Genomic DNA, 17409 nt, shown 5'->3' on the forward strand with positions numbered 1-17409 from the left:
ATGGAATGCTCTCAAATACCCCTGTACGTTTTTGGTCCAAACCGCAAACAGTCTCATAATACTACGTATTTGCAGAATCGAAAAAGAAGAAAATGTTTTCGAACAAAGCTTTTTCTGCCGAAATATTCAAAAAAATATGAGTCCTCGTTGCCACCATTTTTTCCTTAACAATCCCATTAACTCATGAACCGTTTTTACCCAAGGTATAGCATATTGCCGAAATAATGGTCAAAAAAGCTATCTAATGATGCAATAATATACTGGGTGTGCAATTTGAAATGGGGAAGTGTTGAGGGCGCTATTAGAGAAAGAACGTGCCAGTAGTTTCAACGCTTCAAGAATGGTGATTTTGAGGTCGAAGACCAGCATGACGGTGGAAGAGAGAAGAAGATGGAGAATTGGAGGCATTACTTGATCAAGACTAGTGTCAAATGCAACAAGAATTGTCAGGATGATTGGGATTGACGTAAAAATGGAGAAAGTAGTGGCCAGCGATGGACAATACTTTGAATCATGAATGTATAACCAGTTTTTTTACAATAAAGCCTCGAATTACGGAAAAACGGAGGAAGCAAAGTTGTACGCCTATGTAATGTATAATACTCGTACAGAATGTTCATTCTAACATTAGTTCATTCAAAAACATGGGACGAAAAGGCTAGTTTTCTAATTTTGAAACCGTGAAAAAATATAAATGCCCTCTGCACTTTTATAATAAAAAATTTTATTTAGTCTATCACATCACATGATAAATCTTTGGAGTATATAAGTGAAAGAAATTTAACACCTCTGAAAAATACACCATTCACGTTTAAGAATGGGAAAAATTCAAAAATCAAATGAAAAAGTCTCTCCATAGCTTTTCTCGGAAATTTGGTACAAAAAGCAGTTATTATTCCTAGTCAATCCACTGAACCCTCCATAAATTGTGAAGGAAAAAAATTTAGAATTCAAATTTGGAAAAAATCATATCTATCAAAAATTGACTGGGTAGATCAGGAAATTCTGAACTGGTAATGCCATAATTGTAATCAACACAATATGTTCATATGCCCTAGCCTCAATAGTTATGTGCGTTCGAATATTACTTACCCCTAAAATTTTCCATTATTTGAACAGCTATTCAATGATTTGGGATGAAGTACTTCTAGGATATGATAAAAAGTTTGCAACGTTTAAACAATAGGAATCAGATAACGCTCACCAATTCAAGTATTAATTGAAATTTTCCATTTCAACATAAATCATAAGTGCCACTTATGTGTTTCCACGAGATATTTGCAATTATTATCATATAATAATGAATATAAGATTATAAACTTTGAAGAGATGATTGATAGGGAAAAATAAAATCATATCAAACAAAATGAGGTATTTGCGGTTTAGATTGTCAAAATAATACTTACTTTTTTATTGCGCGGCCTTTTCGCTTTGCGACTTTTTTTTGGATCGACCCTCTTCTTTCTACCTTTATCATTTTTTGTGTCACCCATAATACGTTTGAGGATTCACGACAGTACTGACCCAATTATCATTCTCGTCTAACAAAATAACCGACTATGGGTAATTTGATATACTTTTATTTAACGCCTATAATGACGATTGCTGAAATCGTATTGCTGAACCTATGAGAGCATGAAGTATTTGTCAATAAAATTGGACAAGCTTAAAGGAGTAGTCGGGAGCTTTCACGAGCTCATTCAAATTCGTATATTTATGTAATCAAACTTAGCATGAACAATACTTTGAGAGCTTTGAGACAAAACAAATACTCAAGCTGTATAGTAACATGAATAGTGGGTAAAGGGTGTTTTTTTTTCGAGGTAGGTATATAACTTTAAGTTGGCATTACTGTTCAAGATGGCGACCGATTTAACAGCTGTCAAGTGATTTATTCTCAGTTTGGTTTGGCAATTCATAGTGAATAGACTCACGCCTGAACAACGCTTGCAGATTCGTCGAATGGGCCCAAAATGAGATTGCCGTTGTTCCAGACTTTCATGAGCGAATTTTGTTTAGCGATTAAGCGCACTTCTGGTTGAATGGCTACGTCAACAAACAAAACTGCCGCATTTGGAGTGAAGCTTATCCTCAAGTGTATGTCGAAACACCGCCGTCACATCCAGAAAAACTGTTTGGTGCGCTTTATGGGCTGGTGGAATCATTAAACATGCCGATCAATTGCCGTTCCTTCAACTCTCTTCAAGAAAATACAAAAATTTTATTTTTGATAAGTGTAACTTTTCCACGAAAGGCCTTTTGTTTATATAAAAGACTCTCTTCAATTTTCGACAAAAATTTACCTCCTGAAAACTTTCGCACCTAACCAATCTTACAATTCATGAAATGCTCTTACCTTGATGTCATTGCCTTGCTCATTTTTTCTTATAGACGTAGATTACAAAAACTTATTAATATTTATATATTTATATATTTATTTATAAAAATATTTTACTTCATTTCCATTGTGATTCAATTGAATACGTGAATAATGTGAATCAGGCTTCTGATAATTCCTTTATATTGTTTGAAAATAGTTCCGAAAATCTTCATAATACTCATTTCATAATGCTTAGTAGAATCTTGAAATCTATTGAGCTGAGTTCCTTGAACTTTTTTCATAAAAATACTATAGCTTTCTGAATTAGTTTTTCTATAAAGGGTGTTTTTTTAGAGCTATAGAATTTTAAATTGTAATGAAACAACGATGGATTATTCGATTGACATGAATTTTATTTATCCGCGAGATAATCTTGTGGCATTACATTTTAAATATGATTTCTGGCATATGACCGCCACGGCTAGCTCGGATGTAGACCAATTTGGACGTCCAATTTTCGATGACTTTTTCCTACATTTGTGGCCGTATATCGGCAATAACACGGCGAATGTTGTCTTCCAAATGGTCAAGGGTTTGTGGCTTATCCGCATAGACCAATGACTTTACATAGCCTCACAGAAAGTAGTCTAGCGGTGTTAAATCACAAGATCTTGGAGGCCAATTCACAGGTCCAAAACGTGAAATTAGGCGGTCACCAAACGTGTCTTTCAATAAATCGATTGTGGCACGAGCTGTGTGACATGTTGCGCCGACTTGTTGGAACCACAGCTCCTGGACATCATGGTTGCTCAATTTAGGAATGAAAAAGTTAGTGATCATGGCTCTATACCGATCACCATTGACTGCATTGTTCTGGCCATCATCGTTTTTGAAGAAGTACGGACCAATGATTCCACCAGCCCATAAAGCGCACCAAACAGTCAGTTTTCATAATAATAATAATAATAAATTTCTTTATTTGCAGAAGTATGACATAACAGATAAATGTTCAAAGAAAATATAACACTAAAAAATTTCTGGATGTAACGGTGTTTTGACATACACTTCAGGATTAGCTTCACTCCAAATGCGGCAGTTTTGTTTGTTGACGTAGCCATTCAACCAGAAGTGCGCTTCATCGCTAAACAAAAAAAAATGGACGTAGTGCGCGATACGTATTCTGCACAGAACCATTATTTTCGAAATAAAATTGCACTATTTGCAAGCGTTGTTCAGGCGTGAGTCTATTCATGATGAATTGCCAAACCAAACTGAGAATAAATCACTTGACAGCTGTTAAAACGGTCGCCATCTTGAACAGTAATGCCAACTTAAAGTTATATATCTCGAAAACAAACACCCGTTATATTAGGTGTTCAACTTTGCTTCCGCCGTTTTGCAATAGTTGACTGTAGCAGTAAATGGTAGTTACAGTGACTTTATATACTTTGGTATATAAAGACACTGTAATCGTAGTCGAAATGAATAGATCGTAGATGTCATACAATAAGCTTAGGTATTTGTACACATCGTACAACGTCATCGAAATATTTGTGTCGATTTGTGTCTGCATCATAAAGTTATTCTCGATTGAACATTTCAGCTTAAAGCCAAATTCTCGTCATTACCGGGAGATTTTAATTTTCTGCTTTATTATGAAGAAATCTGCGGCTGAGGCTCATCGAATGCCATCAAATACCTATGGTGAGCTATTAGTGGAAAAAAATGACAAGAGTGATTTCAACGCTTCAAAAACGGTGATTTTGACGTCAAAGACCAGCATTTCGGTGGAAGAGAGGTTTTCGAAAATGCATAATTGGAGGCATTACTGGATCAAGCCTCGTGTCAAACGCAACAAGAATTGGCAGGATCATTGGGAATAACGCAACAAGCCATTTCAAAACGCTTGAAACTCATGAGAAATGATTCAGAAACAAGGAAATTGGGTGCCGTGCGAGTTGAATCCGAGAGATGTTGAACGTCGTTTGTTTGCTTGTGAAAATCTGCTTGCAAGGCAAAGACGGAGGAGAATTCTGCATCGCATTGTAACTGGAAACGAAAAATGGATTCATTACGATAATTCCAAGGGCAGAAAATCATAGGGATATTCCGGCCATGCTTCCACACCGACGGCCAAACCGAATATTCATGGTTCCAACGTCATGTTTAGTATTTAATGGGACCAGCTCGGCGTAGTGTATTATTAGTTGTTGAAACCGACTGAAGCAATCACAGGTGATCGTTATCGAACTCAATTAATGCGTTTGAACCGAGCATTTAAAGAAAAACGCCGCAATACAACGTGGGACATGATGAAGTGATTTTACAGCATGACAATGCTCGACCCTATGTTGCGAAAGTGATCAAAACATACTCGAAAACGTTGAAATGGGTTCTAACCCATCCGCCGTATTATTCGCTCTTATGAAGAAGTAAAAAATTGGATCGATTCGTGAATCGCTTCAAAAGATGACCAGTTTTTTCAACGCGGGATTCGTACGTTGCCCGAAAGATGGGAGAAAGTAGTGGCCAGCGAATGACAATACTTTGAATCATAAATAAAAACCAGTTTTTTACAATAAAGCCTCGAATTTCGAAAAAAAAAGGCGAAAGCAAAGTTGTACGTCTATGTATTAAGTATATTAATCAATCTTTCAGGCTCACCCTAAATTCCGAATACAAAATACATTAATTCGCCGAACCTCCAGCGATCAATATTTTTCCATCGATTTTCACGTTTCCGCTTATTCCAAACCTCCAGTTTTCCACGATATCAATTAACCATCCCACGCTAAAGTTTTCCTAGAACCCTGAAGGAATTTAAAAAGGTCGCCGTGTGCATCACAGCGAATGACCTTCGCATGAACCCCCTCATGACTAAAAACGTGAGTTTTAAGGGTTCCACACCCGACAAGATTTGCAGTCGGAGAAGTCCGAACGGACAAATGGTAAAGAATGTTAAAATTAAGGCGAATTGTCGATCAAAGAATGATAGCATTGAATGTTTTGAGTGCTAGTTATCCGATGGCTTTACCATTTCGTTCCAATATCTGTATTTTTCCAAAGGACCAGGCAGCAACCTGATGGAAAAATTGTCACTCCTGAACAAACTGCTCCAACTCAATCCTAAGACCAAGGGCGTACATCTTTTTTTTTCTTAGGGGGGGTTCTCGAAAAAAAATTGTTTACTCATATCTATAATGTGAGAAAAAGAGGTTTGATAACGAAGTTTGAACCAAATTACTAGAAATATTTTTTTTATCTCACCAATTCGATTGTTCTTATCTTATACTGGATGTTCCTAAATTTGAGTTACGAAGGAAAATGAGATTCCTTGGATAATGTTGAAAATATAATGACCCATGAACATAAGCCCGCAAACGCTTTGTTTTCGACATACAGGGTGTTTTTGAAGTCCTCATTTTTTGTTATTCCTAACCAGTTAATCGAATCTTTATTAATTTTCGATACAGAGTTGATAAATAAGTACCTACAAAAACTAATAATTAATTTATTCATTACAGCTTACTAACTGGATCTTTATAAAAATTTGGATTTTCCTTAGAATTAATATTGAGAGTTCTTTGAATTTTTTTCTCGATATCGATTGCAGATACGACAAAACTTCAACAAACCAAAAAGTGTAGTACTGAACCAGAATTTCTTTTTAAATTCTCCTAAGCTACCAGTCGATCACAAAAAAATAATTCTGGAGGAAAGAAGCGGACATCCTTCCAGAAAAAATTCACCCTGTAGATTTGCATTCAAAATCAGGATATCACATGATGAAAACTTTAAATTGGAATATCTATGCCAATTCAAGTGAAATATCTTGTGAAGGAAAGGTGCTATGAGAGAAAAACTTGAATTTTAAGACCTGCATCTCAAAAACAAAGCGTTTGAGAACTCATGTTATAGGACTTTTTATTTAATGGATTCACATCTTATTTTATTTATAGGACTTTTTTCTTGAAATGATCCCCGAAATCTGTCATTTTCATTTGTACCTCCAGTTAAGGAACACCCTGTAGATATAGTCAATTCAAAACTGATGTCTTCACAAATAAATTACAATTTGAATGAAACACAATAAATTGTACAACACAGCCCAGACAATTATTCGATGCGAATAACTCAATTCAGTTATTTGATAAATACATCTACAGTATTGAATTTTTGTGACTAAAATAATACAAAAAACCGAAACAACGGGTAATGTATACCGATGACGAATGCAAAAATCACAGCTGGCAAATAAGGGGCGATGCCGAAAGAGCGGATAGATAAAGGAAAACAATAAACCTCGGACAAAGACGAGCTCGTAGTGCAATAAAAGTGCTCATCTTGAAAGCGATAATAAACACTAAACCGTAAAGGTGTCCGATTTTTTACTGACGTGTTGATTTCACAGGAAAGTAAAATGATTATTATTGGTTCATTTTATGGAGAACTTTTCGTTCTTCGTCTTTGCGAGATTTCTGAAATTTTATATTTTGAAAATCTTGGGGTGGAGGTAATTACCCCCAGTACCCCCCCATTTCTACGCCCTTGCCTATGACTAGTTTTCGAGATACAGGGTATCGAAGTTGGAGAATGCCATTTCTTTAAAGTAAATGTAAAGTAAAGGTTTTCAATGAAAATTATTGTTAGATACGGGATGAGTCAAACATTAGTCAAAATGAAATTTGTTTAGTTCATAATAATTCACCCTGTAATTAAAAAAGTTGCCGGTGGAATTTTCCTTTTTTTTGTCATTATCCTTAGTTCGAGTACACTATTATAATGTCAAACATTATTGGTTTTGCTATGACTTGTTTCTGAGATATACAGGGTAATATATTAGGAGGGGCGACAGTTATTGTAAAAGTTGTCAAAAATTTGTGTACATTGAAAAATGTCATACAGAGTAACGGTAAGGTAAGAGTAAGATGTCTAAAAACATGGTGAATGCACTCGTCAATTTTTGAATGGAATGACATTCGACCAAATTGAAAATAATAGTTTTATTTCGTGGCGGCGCCGCAATGTCATACCTTTCATTTCGATCTTTTTTCCTTTGATTTTGACAGAATACATCAATTAAAACTGATCCTAGCCAATCAGAAGCTTAAACTAATATTCTCAAAATTGGCAATACAAAAGCTAATCAGTCCATACACCAGGTTTTTAGACATCTTAGGTAAGAGATACGTTGGCATTCACTCATTGTTATTTTGTACAATGAAAAAAATTGTACAGGGTGTCCCAAATTCGATGTTCACTGAGAGCATCTGAAGAACTACTACTTGACTTGGGCTCGACTTGAATCAACTCAAGGTCAAGTCAAGAACTCGATAAATAAATACTTGACTTGACATTGAAAAACTACTACTTGAGTTGATTTCAAGTCGAGCCCGAGTCAAGTAGCTTGAATATCAAGTCAAGTAGCTTGAATATCAAGTCAAGCCGTGAATCCCAAGATGCGATCAAGATGAAAATTTGCATCGAGCTTGGAGTAGCTATTGTTCATCTACACGCAAAATTTCGACTAGGTAGGATTTGTTGTCACTGAAATATTGATTTTTTTCGATATGATAATTGAATTTTCTATAGTTCTGATGATGCTGTGATGCGAATTGATGCTCAGAACCTTAGAATTTTCAGGAAGAATATCCAAAAAAGTTGCCCCAAGACAACAGATTGAAATTTGATCATCTAGATAAACTAATCGACAACAATAACGCCATGGTAAAACACATCTCAATACATTTCTTTAGTCTCCAAGGGCACAATATGAGTGCTTTTATCGAAATATTCAAACAACATTGCGGCAATGCTAAAAAACAGATATCTCAAAAAGCCTTCACATCTATGAAGACCTCTATATTAAAATAAAACTTTGACGTCAGTGTATCGATCTGAGTGAGTAGCGTCGCGACGGCGCCTTTGTTTTCTACGCTAACATAAGGGCGCAAGCTACGCATTTTCCTGCAGTTGTAGAACATCGAGTCATCAACGTGCTATATTTTTGAAAATCTGAGAATTATGTACGACAAAATTAGTGGCCTTTAAACGAATAGGTGAGTCACTTCAACAATTATTTTCATCATTTGGAATTTCAAACTTGTGGAAATAACGGAGTAGACAAATTTCAACCCCCGTGAAATTTTCCGTTTTCATCGTGTGAATTATAGAAATTTTATAATCGAGATTAAAAAAGGATAATGAAATATGGAAAACACTGAAATAAAATCAGGAAGTTGGAAACTGCAGAACTGTTTTTTTTAAGTGGTTCTGTTCGAATTTTCTATGGTTCTAATAACGCGACTAGGACGAAACTTTGGGTAAAGCTTAAAAGTTGAAATTATTATTTTATACGCACTTGCAAAATCTCAACTCACTGAGTTATATTAATTTTTTATAGAAAAGAATGTTAGAATTTTTTATAGGTGAAACTATCAAGACAAAATTTTGAACGAAGGTTGAAATTTTTATTCTAAATACGCTCATTTATCTCGCATTTTCCAATATTATCATTCTTTAATTTTCTATGGTTCTTATGGTGTGATCAGCTCGAAATTTTGTACAAAATTTTAAATTGTTATATCATATCATCGCCCATAACCTCAACTTTGTCGGTTCTATGGTCAAGGAAACAATGAGTAATTTTCTTTTAAACATAGTGTCTTCTCGAATTTCGAATTATGTTTCTGGTTACGCGCTAAACTTGAAATTTTATCTCGATCCCGTCAGTTTTTTAGGAAACATTTGGTCATTTTTTTTCGATAATCTTTTTGAATTTTTCATGATTCTTGTTATTCGATCAAATGAAATTTTTCACAAATCTTAACATTGTTGTTTTTTATCTAGATGCAAATTTTATCTCGATCGAAAATTCAATTTTGAAATTAACAAGAAAACAAAATTTAAATTCAATATTAACGGAACCCCTAGTTGGATTATCCCATTAATGAACTGGGACATTCCAGACTGAAACCTGCCCTGAAAATTCTAGGTTTTCTAGGTCTTTCACGGTCTTGTTAAATGAATCAATCTGAGAATGCAGTCAAGTTCGGTGTTTTCCTCAGAGTAATAAACATAAATAGAGGAAGCACATGTCATTTTCAGTAAGCAAATTTTGTTCCCAAAATGAACTATCAAATTTGATAAGAAGCGCGCAAAAATGAAAACTTATCAGTGATACGATATTTCACTCAATACGCAAGTTTCTCCACAAAGAACGCACTGCTTTAAGTCCTATAGTAAATCAACGTTTCATATTAACTCAAAATATATTGAAATAAATTCTTAAATATATCAGAAATTCAGAAAAAAAACTTCAAGCGCGCCAAACGACGTGAAACAATTGATGACACTAGGAGAGCAAAAGTTGCCAAACATTGGATTTCAGCAGATAGATAAAGAAAATAATAAATATTATGCTTATAAATTCGACAATTAGGAAAAATATCGGATTCCCAATATTCAAATTTGCATATTTAATCGGGAATCACTCAAATAAACATATTTAATTCAATATAATATACATTCATATTGATATTGTAAAATTGTGGATTTGAAAATATATCACAATCCGACAACGTATTCTAACCATGTTGGGGACTCCCTCTATCTATGTTTATTACTTTATGGTGTTTTCAGATTTGTGTATGTGACAAGTCAAAAAAATATAAATATCCTTCTCTAATGGAATTCCAATCGTAGAATAATAATTTTTCCGATAAGTCTATTGATTTATTTAATAACGAAACTGAGTTGCTTGGAAACACCACGTGGCCAAAGGTTGAGAGATTTTTTTTTTGATTATTTCACTTACAAAGTGAATGATAAAAAATATGTGAACACTGAACTTTACAAGCCAATAAGAGTCAAGTTTGGATTATCAATAATCCAAACTAGATCTGCTGATTGGTTAATTCAAAAAGAGTAAGTTTGTCCATTTAATTCATAATGAAACTGAGTTGCTTAATTGAGTTATGAACTGAAAGACAAACTTAAGAGATAAATTCTCCTCAGTCACCTCAGAGTACAAGACACCAAAACTCAATTTTAATATGTTTTTATCTCGGTTTTTATTGAGAAAATAACTAATTTGTAGAAATAAGTGAAAACAATGCATTTTTTCATGGAGATCATATTTCGAAGAAAAAGTGAAATGTGGAAATTATCATTATTCCAAGTAACGCTTTTATCTGATATTTCATAACATTATACCCACGCAATAGAGGGAATTCACAGATACCTAAAGTGAGATGATAAAAGGTGGAAAAGAGAGAAACATAATCAACACTTGTGAAAAACTGGGAAATTTCTGTTAAACAAACAAAAAATAATAACACCAGCCGCATTGTTATCTCTCATACCATAGGATTATAATTCACTCAACCTTGAGCACATATAATCGCCAGACGATATCAAAATACATAAAGAACCAATTCATATTTTTATCAATTGCACTTCTAATGAACTGTCACGTGGTATTGAGTGATACTCGAAACAATGGATGGATTTGATGTACCGAACTGTTATATTGTTAAAATGTTATCTATCACTATCTTCAAATCATTACCATAACGACAAATAATTTACAGGGAAAATTCCATCTACTTGAAAAAAAAATAAAATTTTCCAATGAAAAATTTTCATTTTAGAACGTTCGTTCCCTGAACAGAGCGTTGTATTTATCATTTCGTTACGATGTCTTAATTTTTCGAAATGTTATTAGTCACAAACAAAAAAATTCGGCATACTGAAATCTGCATAAACAGGGGCGTTGCTACAGGGGTTGCAAGGGGTGCCGTGCTCGACTTTTTCAGCATTGGAAGATATAACATTTATTTCATTCATGCGTGTAAAATATTTATAAATATGAAAAATATCAGAATGATCATAATTATTCATCAGTACCTATTTCTCGCCATGTCAAAAAAAAAATTTACATAAAAATTAATCAGAATTAACATTTATTCAATTCATGCATGTGAAATATTTATAAATTTGAAAAATATCAGAGTGATCATAATTATTCATCAGTAGGTACCTATTTCTCGCCAAGTCGAAAAAAGGAATTTTTTCCATAAAAATGAACCAATAATCATTTTATTTTTCTTTGAAATCATCATGCAGTAAAAAATCGAACCCTTTTACGATTTATGAGTTTATTACACTAAGAGCACATCTATATCCGAGAGTTATTATTTTCCTTAATCTATCCGCTTTGTCGCCCCTTGTTTTGTCATATGTGATTTTTGCATTCGTCATCGGTATATACTTACTCCATGTTTTCGGTTTTTTGTAACATTCTCGTCACGAAATTTTAATAGTGCAATTCCAATTGATATTGATTTCGCAACATTAGATGAGATTTTATCACAATTAGAACATCGTTTCAAGGAATTGATACAATTGTACAAAGATATCTTATCGTTTGAGACCGTTCCCAGCTCAAAATTCAAATAATACAGACTTTGTGACGAAATCAGAGAGCGATCTGTTCAGGTAAAAAACGAAAAAATTCTGTTGGTACTGTAGACAAGCCATCAATGAAAGTACCAGACCCGTCAGTATTTTCAAAGATAAAGATAAGATTAGTGAGATAATCTTTATGGCGTGACTTATGATTATGATACATTGCAATTCACAGAAATTCATAAGAAATAATACTTCTAAAATTTTGAGAATACAAGAATATATTATTTTTTTTATAACACACAATATGTGGATTATGAAAAAATTGTAATTTTGTGATATTGTTCTGTTGTCAATTATATTATTTCAATTAGATCTCACCCTTTTCAATTGATGTTTAGTACCTATTTTCTTCATCTGTAGCACCGATATTTAGTAAAAAAAAGTCTGTAATTAATTTTTAACCTTTCATATAAGAAAACTGGTTCATTGAAAAAATTAACACATATATAACAAATTTATTGTAGGAAATTATTCAACGTATTCGTCCCTCAAATATAATGAATAAAATAAATGAGATTTTAATAACTTTATAATTTAATTCGTTCAATAAAGGGGGGTAAGAATACAAATACATATCTATATGTATATTAAAATTTTGTACATACCTATTGTTAGAATTTTCTGTGATAATATTAATTGATAACTATAAAATATAATATTTTGTATATTATATTTTTATGTTTAGTTTATTGACACTTATATTTTCGTTGCAATATTTGATACACTTTTTTCTATGAATGTAAAATTAAATTTGTCAATTCAAATGAAATATGAAATATGTATTTAAATTTTTAAAATAACAAAGTATTATAATCTTAATAGTATATTCTGAAACAAGTTGCAGAATGGGCTTCTATTCCAACATGAATGCGAGTTTTCGAACGCTTGAGTGTTGGAATTGCCTTCTGCAACGAGTATTAGCCGATATTTTCTCTAGGTATATATTTCAGTTAAGATTCGTGGAATTTTGTCGAAATTCAATGAAAAGTTCCCATTATACATCCTAGCGACATTTGTATTATATATTGGCAGTTGGTGTGACTGTTACGAAAATTGACAGATTACGGAATTTGAATTTGAATCGTACGTTTCGAATTTATAATTACGCATTGAATTCGTGAATTATGTCTGACGAAATCGATTTAACACTAACAGAATTAAGAAAAAATTTGCCAATAATGTCGCAAATCATTTCACTAAATCCAAATAATATTATCTTGACAATTGACGTGTGTTGAATTTTGATAGTATTGGAAGTCTGTGTTGACAACCACAAAAAGAAAAATATAACTGAAAACAATGCTGTAATGAGTTCATTACAGCACAGTTCAGAACTGTAATAAACTCATTACTATACTTAAATAGAGAAAATACATTATAGGTATTCCGTTATTGAATCTAGAACATAGTAGAGAAAAGAAGACGCTATTATTCTCAAAAAATAGCAGTTCTATTTGCAAACACGAAAAAAATTTCCGAATATCGTTAGCATTTGAGCTGAATCAATTTTTTGTTACAGATATGTGCGAACCTACAACAATACAGATGAATCATCGGCCTTCTTTGTGTTTTTATAAACATTTCATCAGAAACGTTTCTCTACGGACTGTGAAATTCTCGTAAATTATTGTGAATCATAAGTGCAGTTCAGTGATCGGATCAGTGCCTACTCTACTGTGTTCTGCGTTTAGTGAGATTTTTCCTCTACGTCACACGCCACGTGGTCAATATACGTGAGCAAATCACCTGGGCAAACCCAAAGTTGAGAAGTGGGGAAGCAACAATTTTAAAAGTCGGTTCCTTTCGTTCATTCATCAGTCGTTAAGGAGTGGTAGATTGAATTCGTTGTTGGTCCTAGTTTGTTTTGGTTTTCCTGTGTTCATCGTTGTATGGGTAAGTTGACCTCATTTTGAAAAATAATATTTGACACAGTGTGTACGATTTAAAAATTTCACTTCTTGCTGTCACGACTCACATCCATAGAATTAATTACTAATCATCCGTGAAAACTTAATTATCATAGAAATTTAGAACCTCATGTTGAATCCTAATCTGTGATTCCATATTAAGAATTAATACCAACACTTATGTTTTTAAATTGTCCCAATTTTCTCACAACGCGTATGACTACATTCATACGTCAACTGTTCGTGAAATTCCAGGAAGTTATTACTCACATATTGGGACAGCTGTTATCCATCAGAAATAGAATTGACGTAATTAGGATGTGATTCTTGGCAAATGAAAGTGGTAGAAATTCGAAGAAACGCCTATGTTGGTTCAATGTATTTAAGAAATTCATACCAATTAGCTTTTCGTTCAAAGTCAATAATGAAGCTCAAGTGACGTGAATATTTTCATATATTTTTAGTATGTTTTTAATTTATTTGCATCTTTTATATGGACAAGATAGCTATTGTACAAATCCTTTGAAAAATAACTGAGGCCTTGGAAATGTCACTGTGTGTACATTTTACTTGCAAACTTTGATATTTTCATATTATTATTGAGATTATTATAATACCTGAGTAGATATTCAAGTACATTTGTTCATTACCATTGAGAATTAAAATAATGTGAACATTTAAACTCAATTACGGATTCAAGTGGATTGTACATAATATTAGTGAGGTAAATAAACCTATAAAAAAACAGCCATAATTTTTTGGACTATCTCTCAACTGTACAAAAAAATCTGGTCCCTATGAGAATAGATGACAGAAAAATTTTGCATCAAATTTTCCAAAATAAAAGCTTTAAAAACTCAAATAGCTGAATAGGACGATCCGACGATTTCTATAAAAAAAGATGCCAGTTATTTTAATATTTTGAACATATTCATTATTCGTATAGAAGGATTATTGAAAACTGAAATTTAAAAAACCTCGAATAGGTTGCTAAAGTAATGATATAATAAATCAAAAAAATATTTACAATGAAATAGTATCAAATTATAATAACTTTAATACTAGCATCAAAATCATCTTCTAAAACAAGCAATTTAATCAATAATGAAAATAAATGTTATAATATACGGCACTTGATTTTTATACTTTGGCAGCCTCTTTGAACTTTCCATTTTGATTGCTGTTTTTTTTTTCTTGAGAAATATTAATGCTAATTAGAAATAAATATGAACTTTAAATGTTCTCAATCAGTGAAGAATTCTGGAGGATTTGGAAAATCTGTCGAATAACGTATTATGAATTAACGAAAACATATTTTTCTTTTTCCAGAGCTTGATAAACAGCCGTCGCACGTGAACGAGGCTGGCCACTATGCAGCTGAACACCTTTGCAAGGATTCAACGAAGAAATCCTACAGCAATGGGGCCAACGTTCAAATGGTCATCGAGAACAGCGAAAACTCTTTTGTTCCCACGGTTGGCCGCTGGGGCAGCGAATGGCCTAGCTGACTCGATGACAGAAGCTATTGGAGACCAAATGGCACCCTCTTAGGGGATGATGTGGGGGACCTAGATGTGACCCCCATCGATTCGAATACCATTGGATTGGACAGGCTTGATTCGTTGCTTTTGGAAGGATCTGAAGAAAATGATGACGTTCACGAGTATTTCGGCAGCTCGAATGGGAAATTAACAACTTCTCCAACTCCATACCTCGACAACAACAACATCAAGAACTCCTTTTATGGACTTTTAGATAAGACCCAAGTGATAAACGCTTGGCCAACAGAACATCCTTTACCATTACCAAAATGGAAGACCAGAGTTCAGAAAACTTATTATCTCGAAGATATGGAGACTTATCAGAAACTATGTTGGGACATTGAAGTCAATTTGCAGAAGTTATTGGAGGACCTTAACTATGACACCGTTAATAATTTGCTGACCTTCTATCGAGCCTACAAGAAATGGGGTAGAGGAGACTTTATCACGTTTTTCAGAAGGTACATACTACAAAACATCAGTTGATTTTTTAAAGACCTTTTTTAGAACACAATAATCAAATTATGGAAATCTCATTTTGCACAAAGTCTTCTTCTAAATCTTTGTCCTCTCTGGAGAATGAACCATCTTAGTCTTAGATTCAGCTCTCATCAAGTATTTAATTTATTTATAATTTATACATCAAATCAATGAGCGCAGAAAATCTTCTTAAACTATCTAGTCTGCAGTGACTATTTGTTGAATAATTTTATGTTATCCCAAAGTAAGAAGTACTTCAACACATTTGCCATATAAACATCCCAATTTTTGTACAGTAAATATATATGAAGAAATTATCGCTGAAAACTAATTTTTTTCAACCTATTTACAGCTATTCACCACCAGTTTGTCCGCCCAATCTAACATGTGTAGGACTGGCATTAGAATTATGGAATAGATTATGTATACTAGATGACGAATTTCCTAACATAAGCGAGCACTTTTTCATTGTCTCATGTGAAGAAAACATTGAATTATTAGAACAATACATATCCAACGGCAGATTCTTGGATCCATATTCGGTGGAAAAGGAACATGTACTTCTCGCTTTGAAGATTCAAGTAGGCAACCGACAAGGAATATTGTTATCGGACCCTGGATATCATATTGGAAGAGTTGTTACAGTGATGAAGGATAAATCTTATCCACATACTGGTAATTTTTTTTAAAGTTTCCTTCAAAGATTCAAATTGAATACTGAAATGTATGAAAATAATCATCTAATTTTTTTATAGGTTGGTTTGTTCAGTCGAATGAGAACAACATGAAAAAAGAATACAGTTATGAATATTCTGGCCTGAGCAATGATTTTATAGAGTGGAAATCTTTAAATGTGAAGGGTGAAGTTGTACAAAGTTCGGAATCTGCTCTCATTTACGTCGCTAGAGCTTACCAGACAGCAGTTGATGTAACGGAAAGAAGAAATCTAGTATACAACTTTAGAAGCTTACTATCTAGAGACCAAAAGGGTCATCTCATTGCTGGAATTTATTTCAAAATGAAGGAAAACTCAGATGAATTTACCATGTTCTACAAGGAAGGAGATCTTAAGAGAAGGGTCAAAATGAAGTTTTCTCAATTTTCCAAAGGTGAAGAAGTGAGTATCTCGTCAAACATACCATTGAAACAAAAAAATTATTGAAATTAATTGAAACAATGAAATAACATTCTATCTTTTTTCTCAGGTTGATGGAATATCTGCTGAATTGATAAATAAATGCAACGAACAACTCAATCTCCCAGTCAACTCCCTACCCCAACTACTACGAGAAATTGGGGAAATGATGCAAGACAGAAGTTTCGTTTCGATAATGCTTGGAGTAAATAATGATATCGGCATGTTTGCGGAGCATTATTGACAAAGAGCCAAAAATAAAGAAACCCTCAGGTTTTTTTCAATACTTTTTTTCATTATATTGGTTGTGGTCTTTATTGACATTTTAACTTCTTGACATTATGTAGTATATTTATTAGTTTTTATTCCTATTATATCAATTATATCAAAATTGAAAAAAAAAATACTAAAATTGTAACCTTAGTCCTTGTTGATTTGTATTCAACATTAAAATTATATTTGACTTTTACCAGCTTGTTTAGCACCTTATGAATAAATGAATGATAAATACACAACACTTTTCTTCCCTTTCCACTATGAATAAAATCACAATCA

The 17409-nt window shown here is 33.2% G+C and overlaps 2 protein-coding genes across 8 annotated transcripts in view; one reads left to right on the forward strand and one right to left on the reverse strand.

Annotated features, from left to right (window-relative positions):
* The window catches only part of LOC123683444 (tight junction protein ZO-1), a 91826-nt gene that overhangs the window by 73706 nt on the left and 711 nt on the right, over window positions 1-17409 (reverse strand). Inside the window, exon 1 of one of the 7 annotated variants that reach the window (XM_045622495.1) lies at window positions 1407-1549. The exons of the other annotated variants lie outside the window; for them this stretch is intronic. Within the exon in view, the coding sequence (XP_045478451.1) occupies window positions 1407-1493 (87 nt within the window). The 5' untranslated portion in view covers window positions 1494-1549. Of the gene's footprint in view, window positions 1-1406; window positions 1550-17409 lie in introns of those variants that run through there. 7 annotated transcript variants of the gene reach the window in all.
* LOC123683452 lies at window positions 15060-17369 on the forward strand. The gene is made up of 4 exons (XM_045622514.1): window positions 15060-15700; window positions 16072-16394; window positions 16475-16836; window positions 16925-17369. The coding sequence occupies exons 1-4, from the start codon at window positions 15549-15551 to the stop codon at window positions 17096-17098; spliced, it is 1011 nt and encodes a 336-aa protein (XP_045478470.1). The 5' UTR covers window positions 15060-15548; the 3' UTR covers window positions 17099-17369.

This window comes from Harmonia axyridis, chromosome 6 (genome assembly GCF_914767665.1).
Source record: "Harmonia axyridis chromosome 6, icHarAxyr1.1, whole genome shotgun sequence".
In the NCBI taxonomy this organism is placed as follows: Eukaryota; Metazoa; Arthropoda; class Insecta; order Coleoptera; family Coccinellidae; genus Harmonia; species Harmonia axyridis.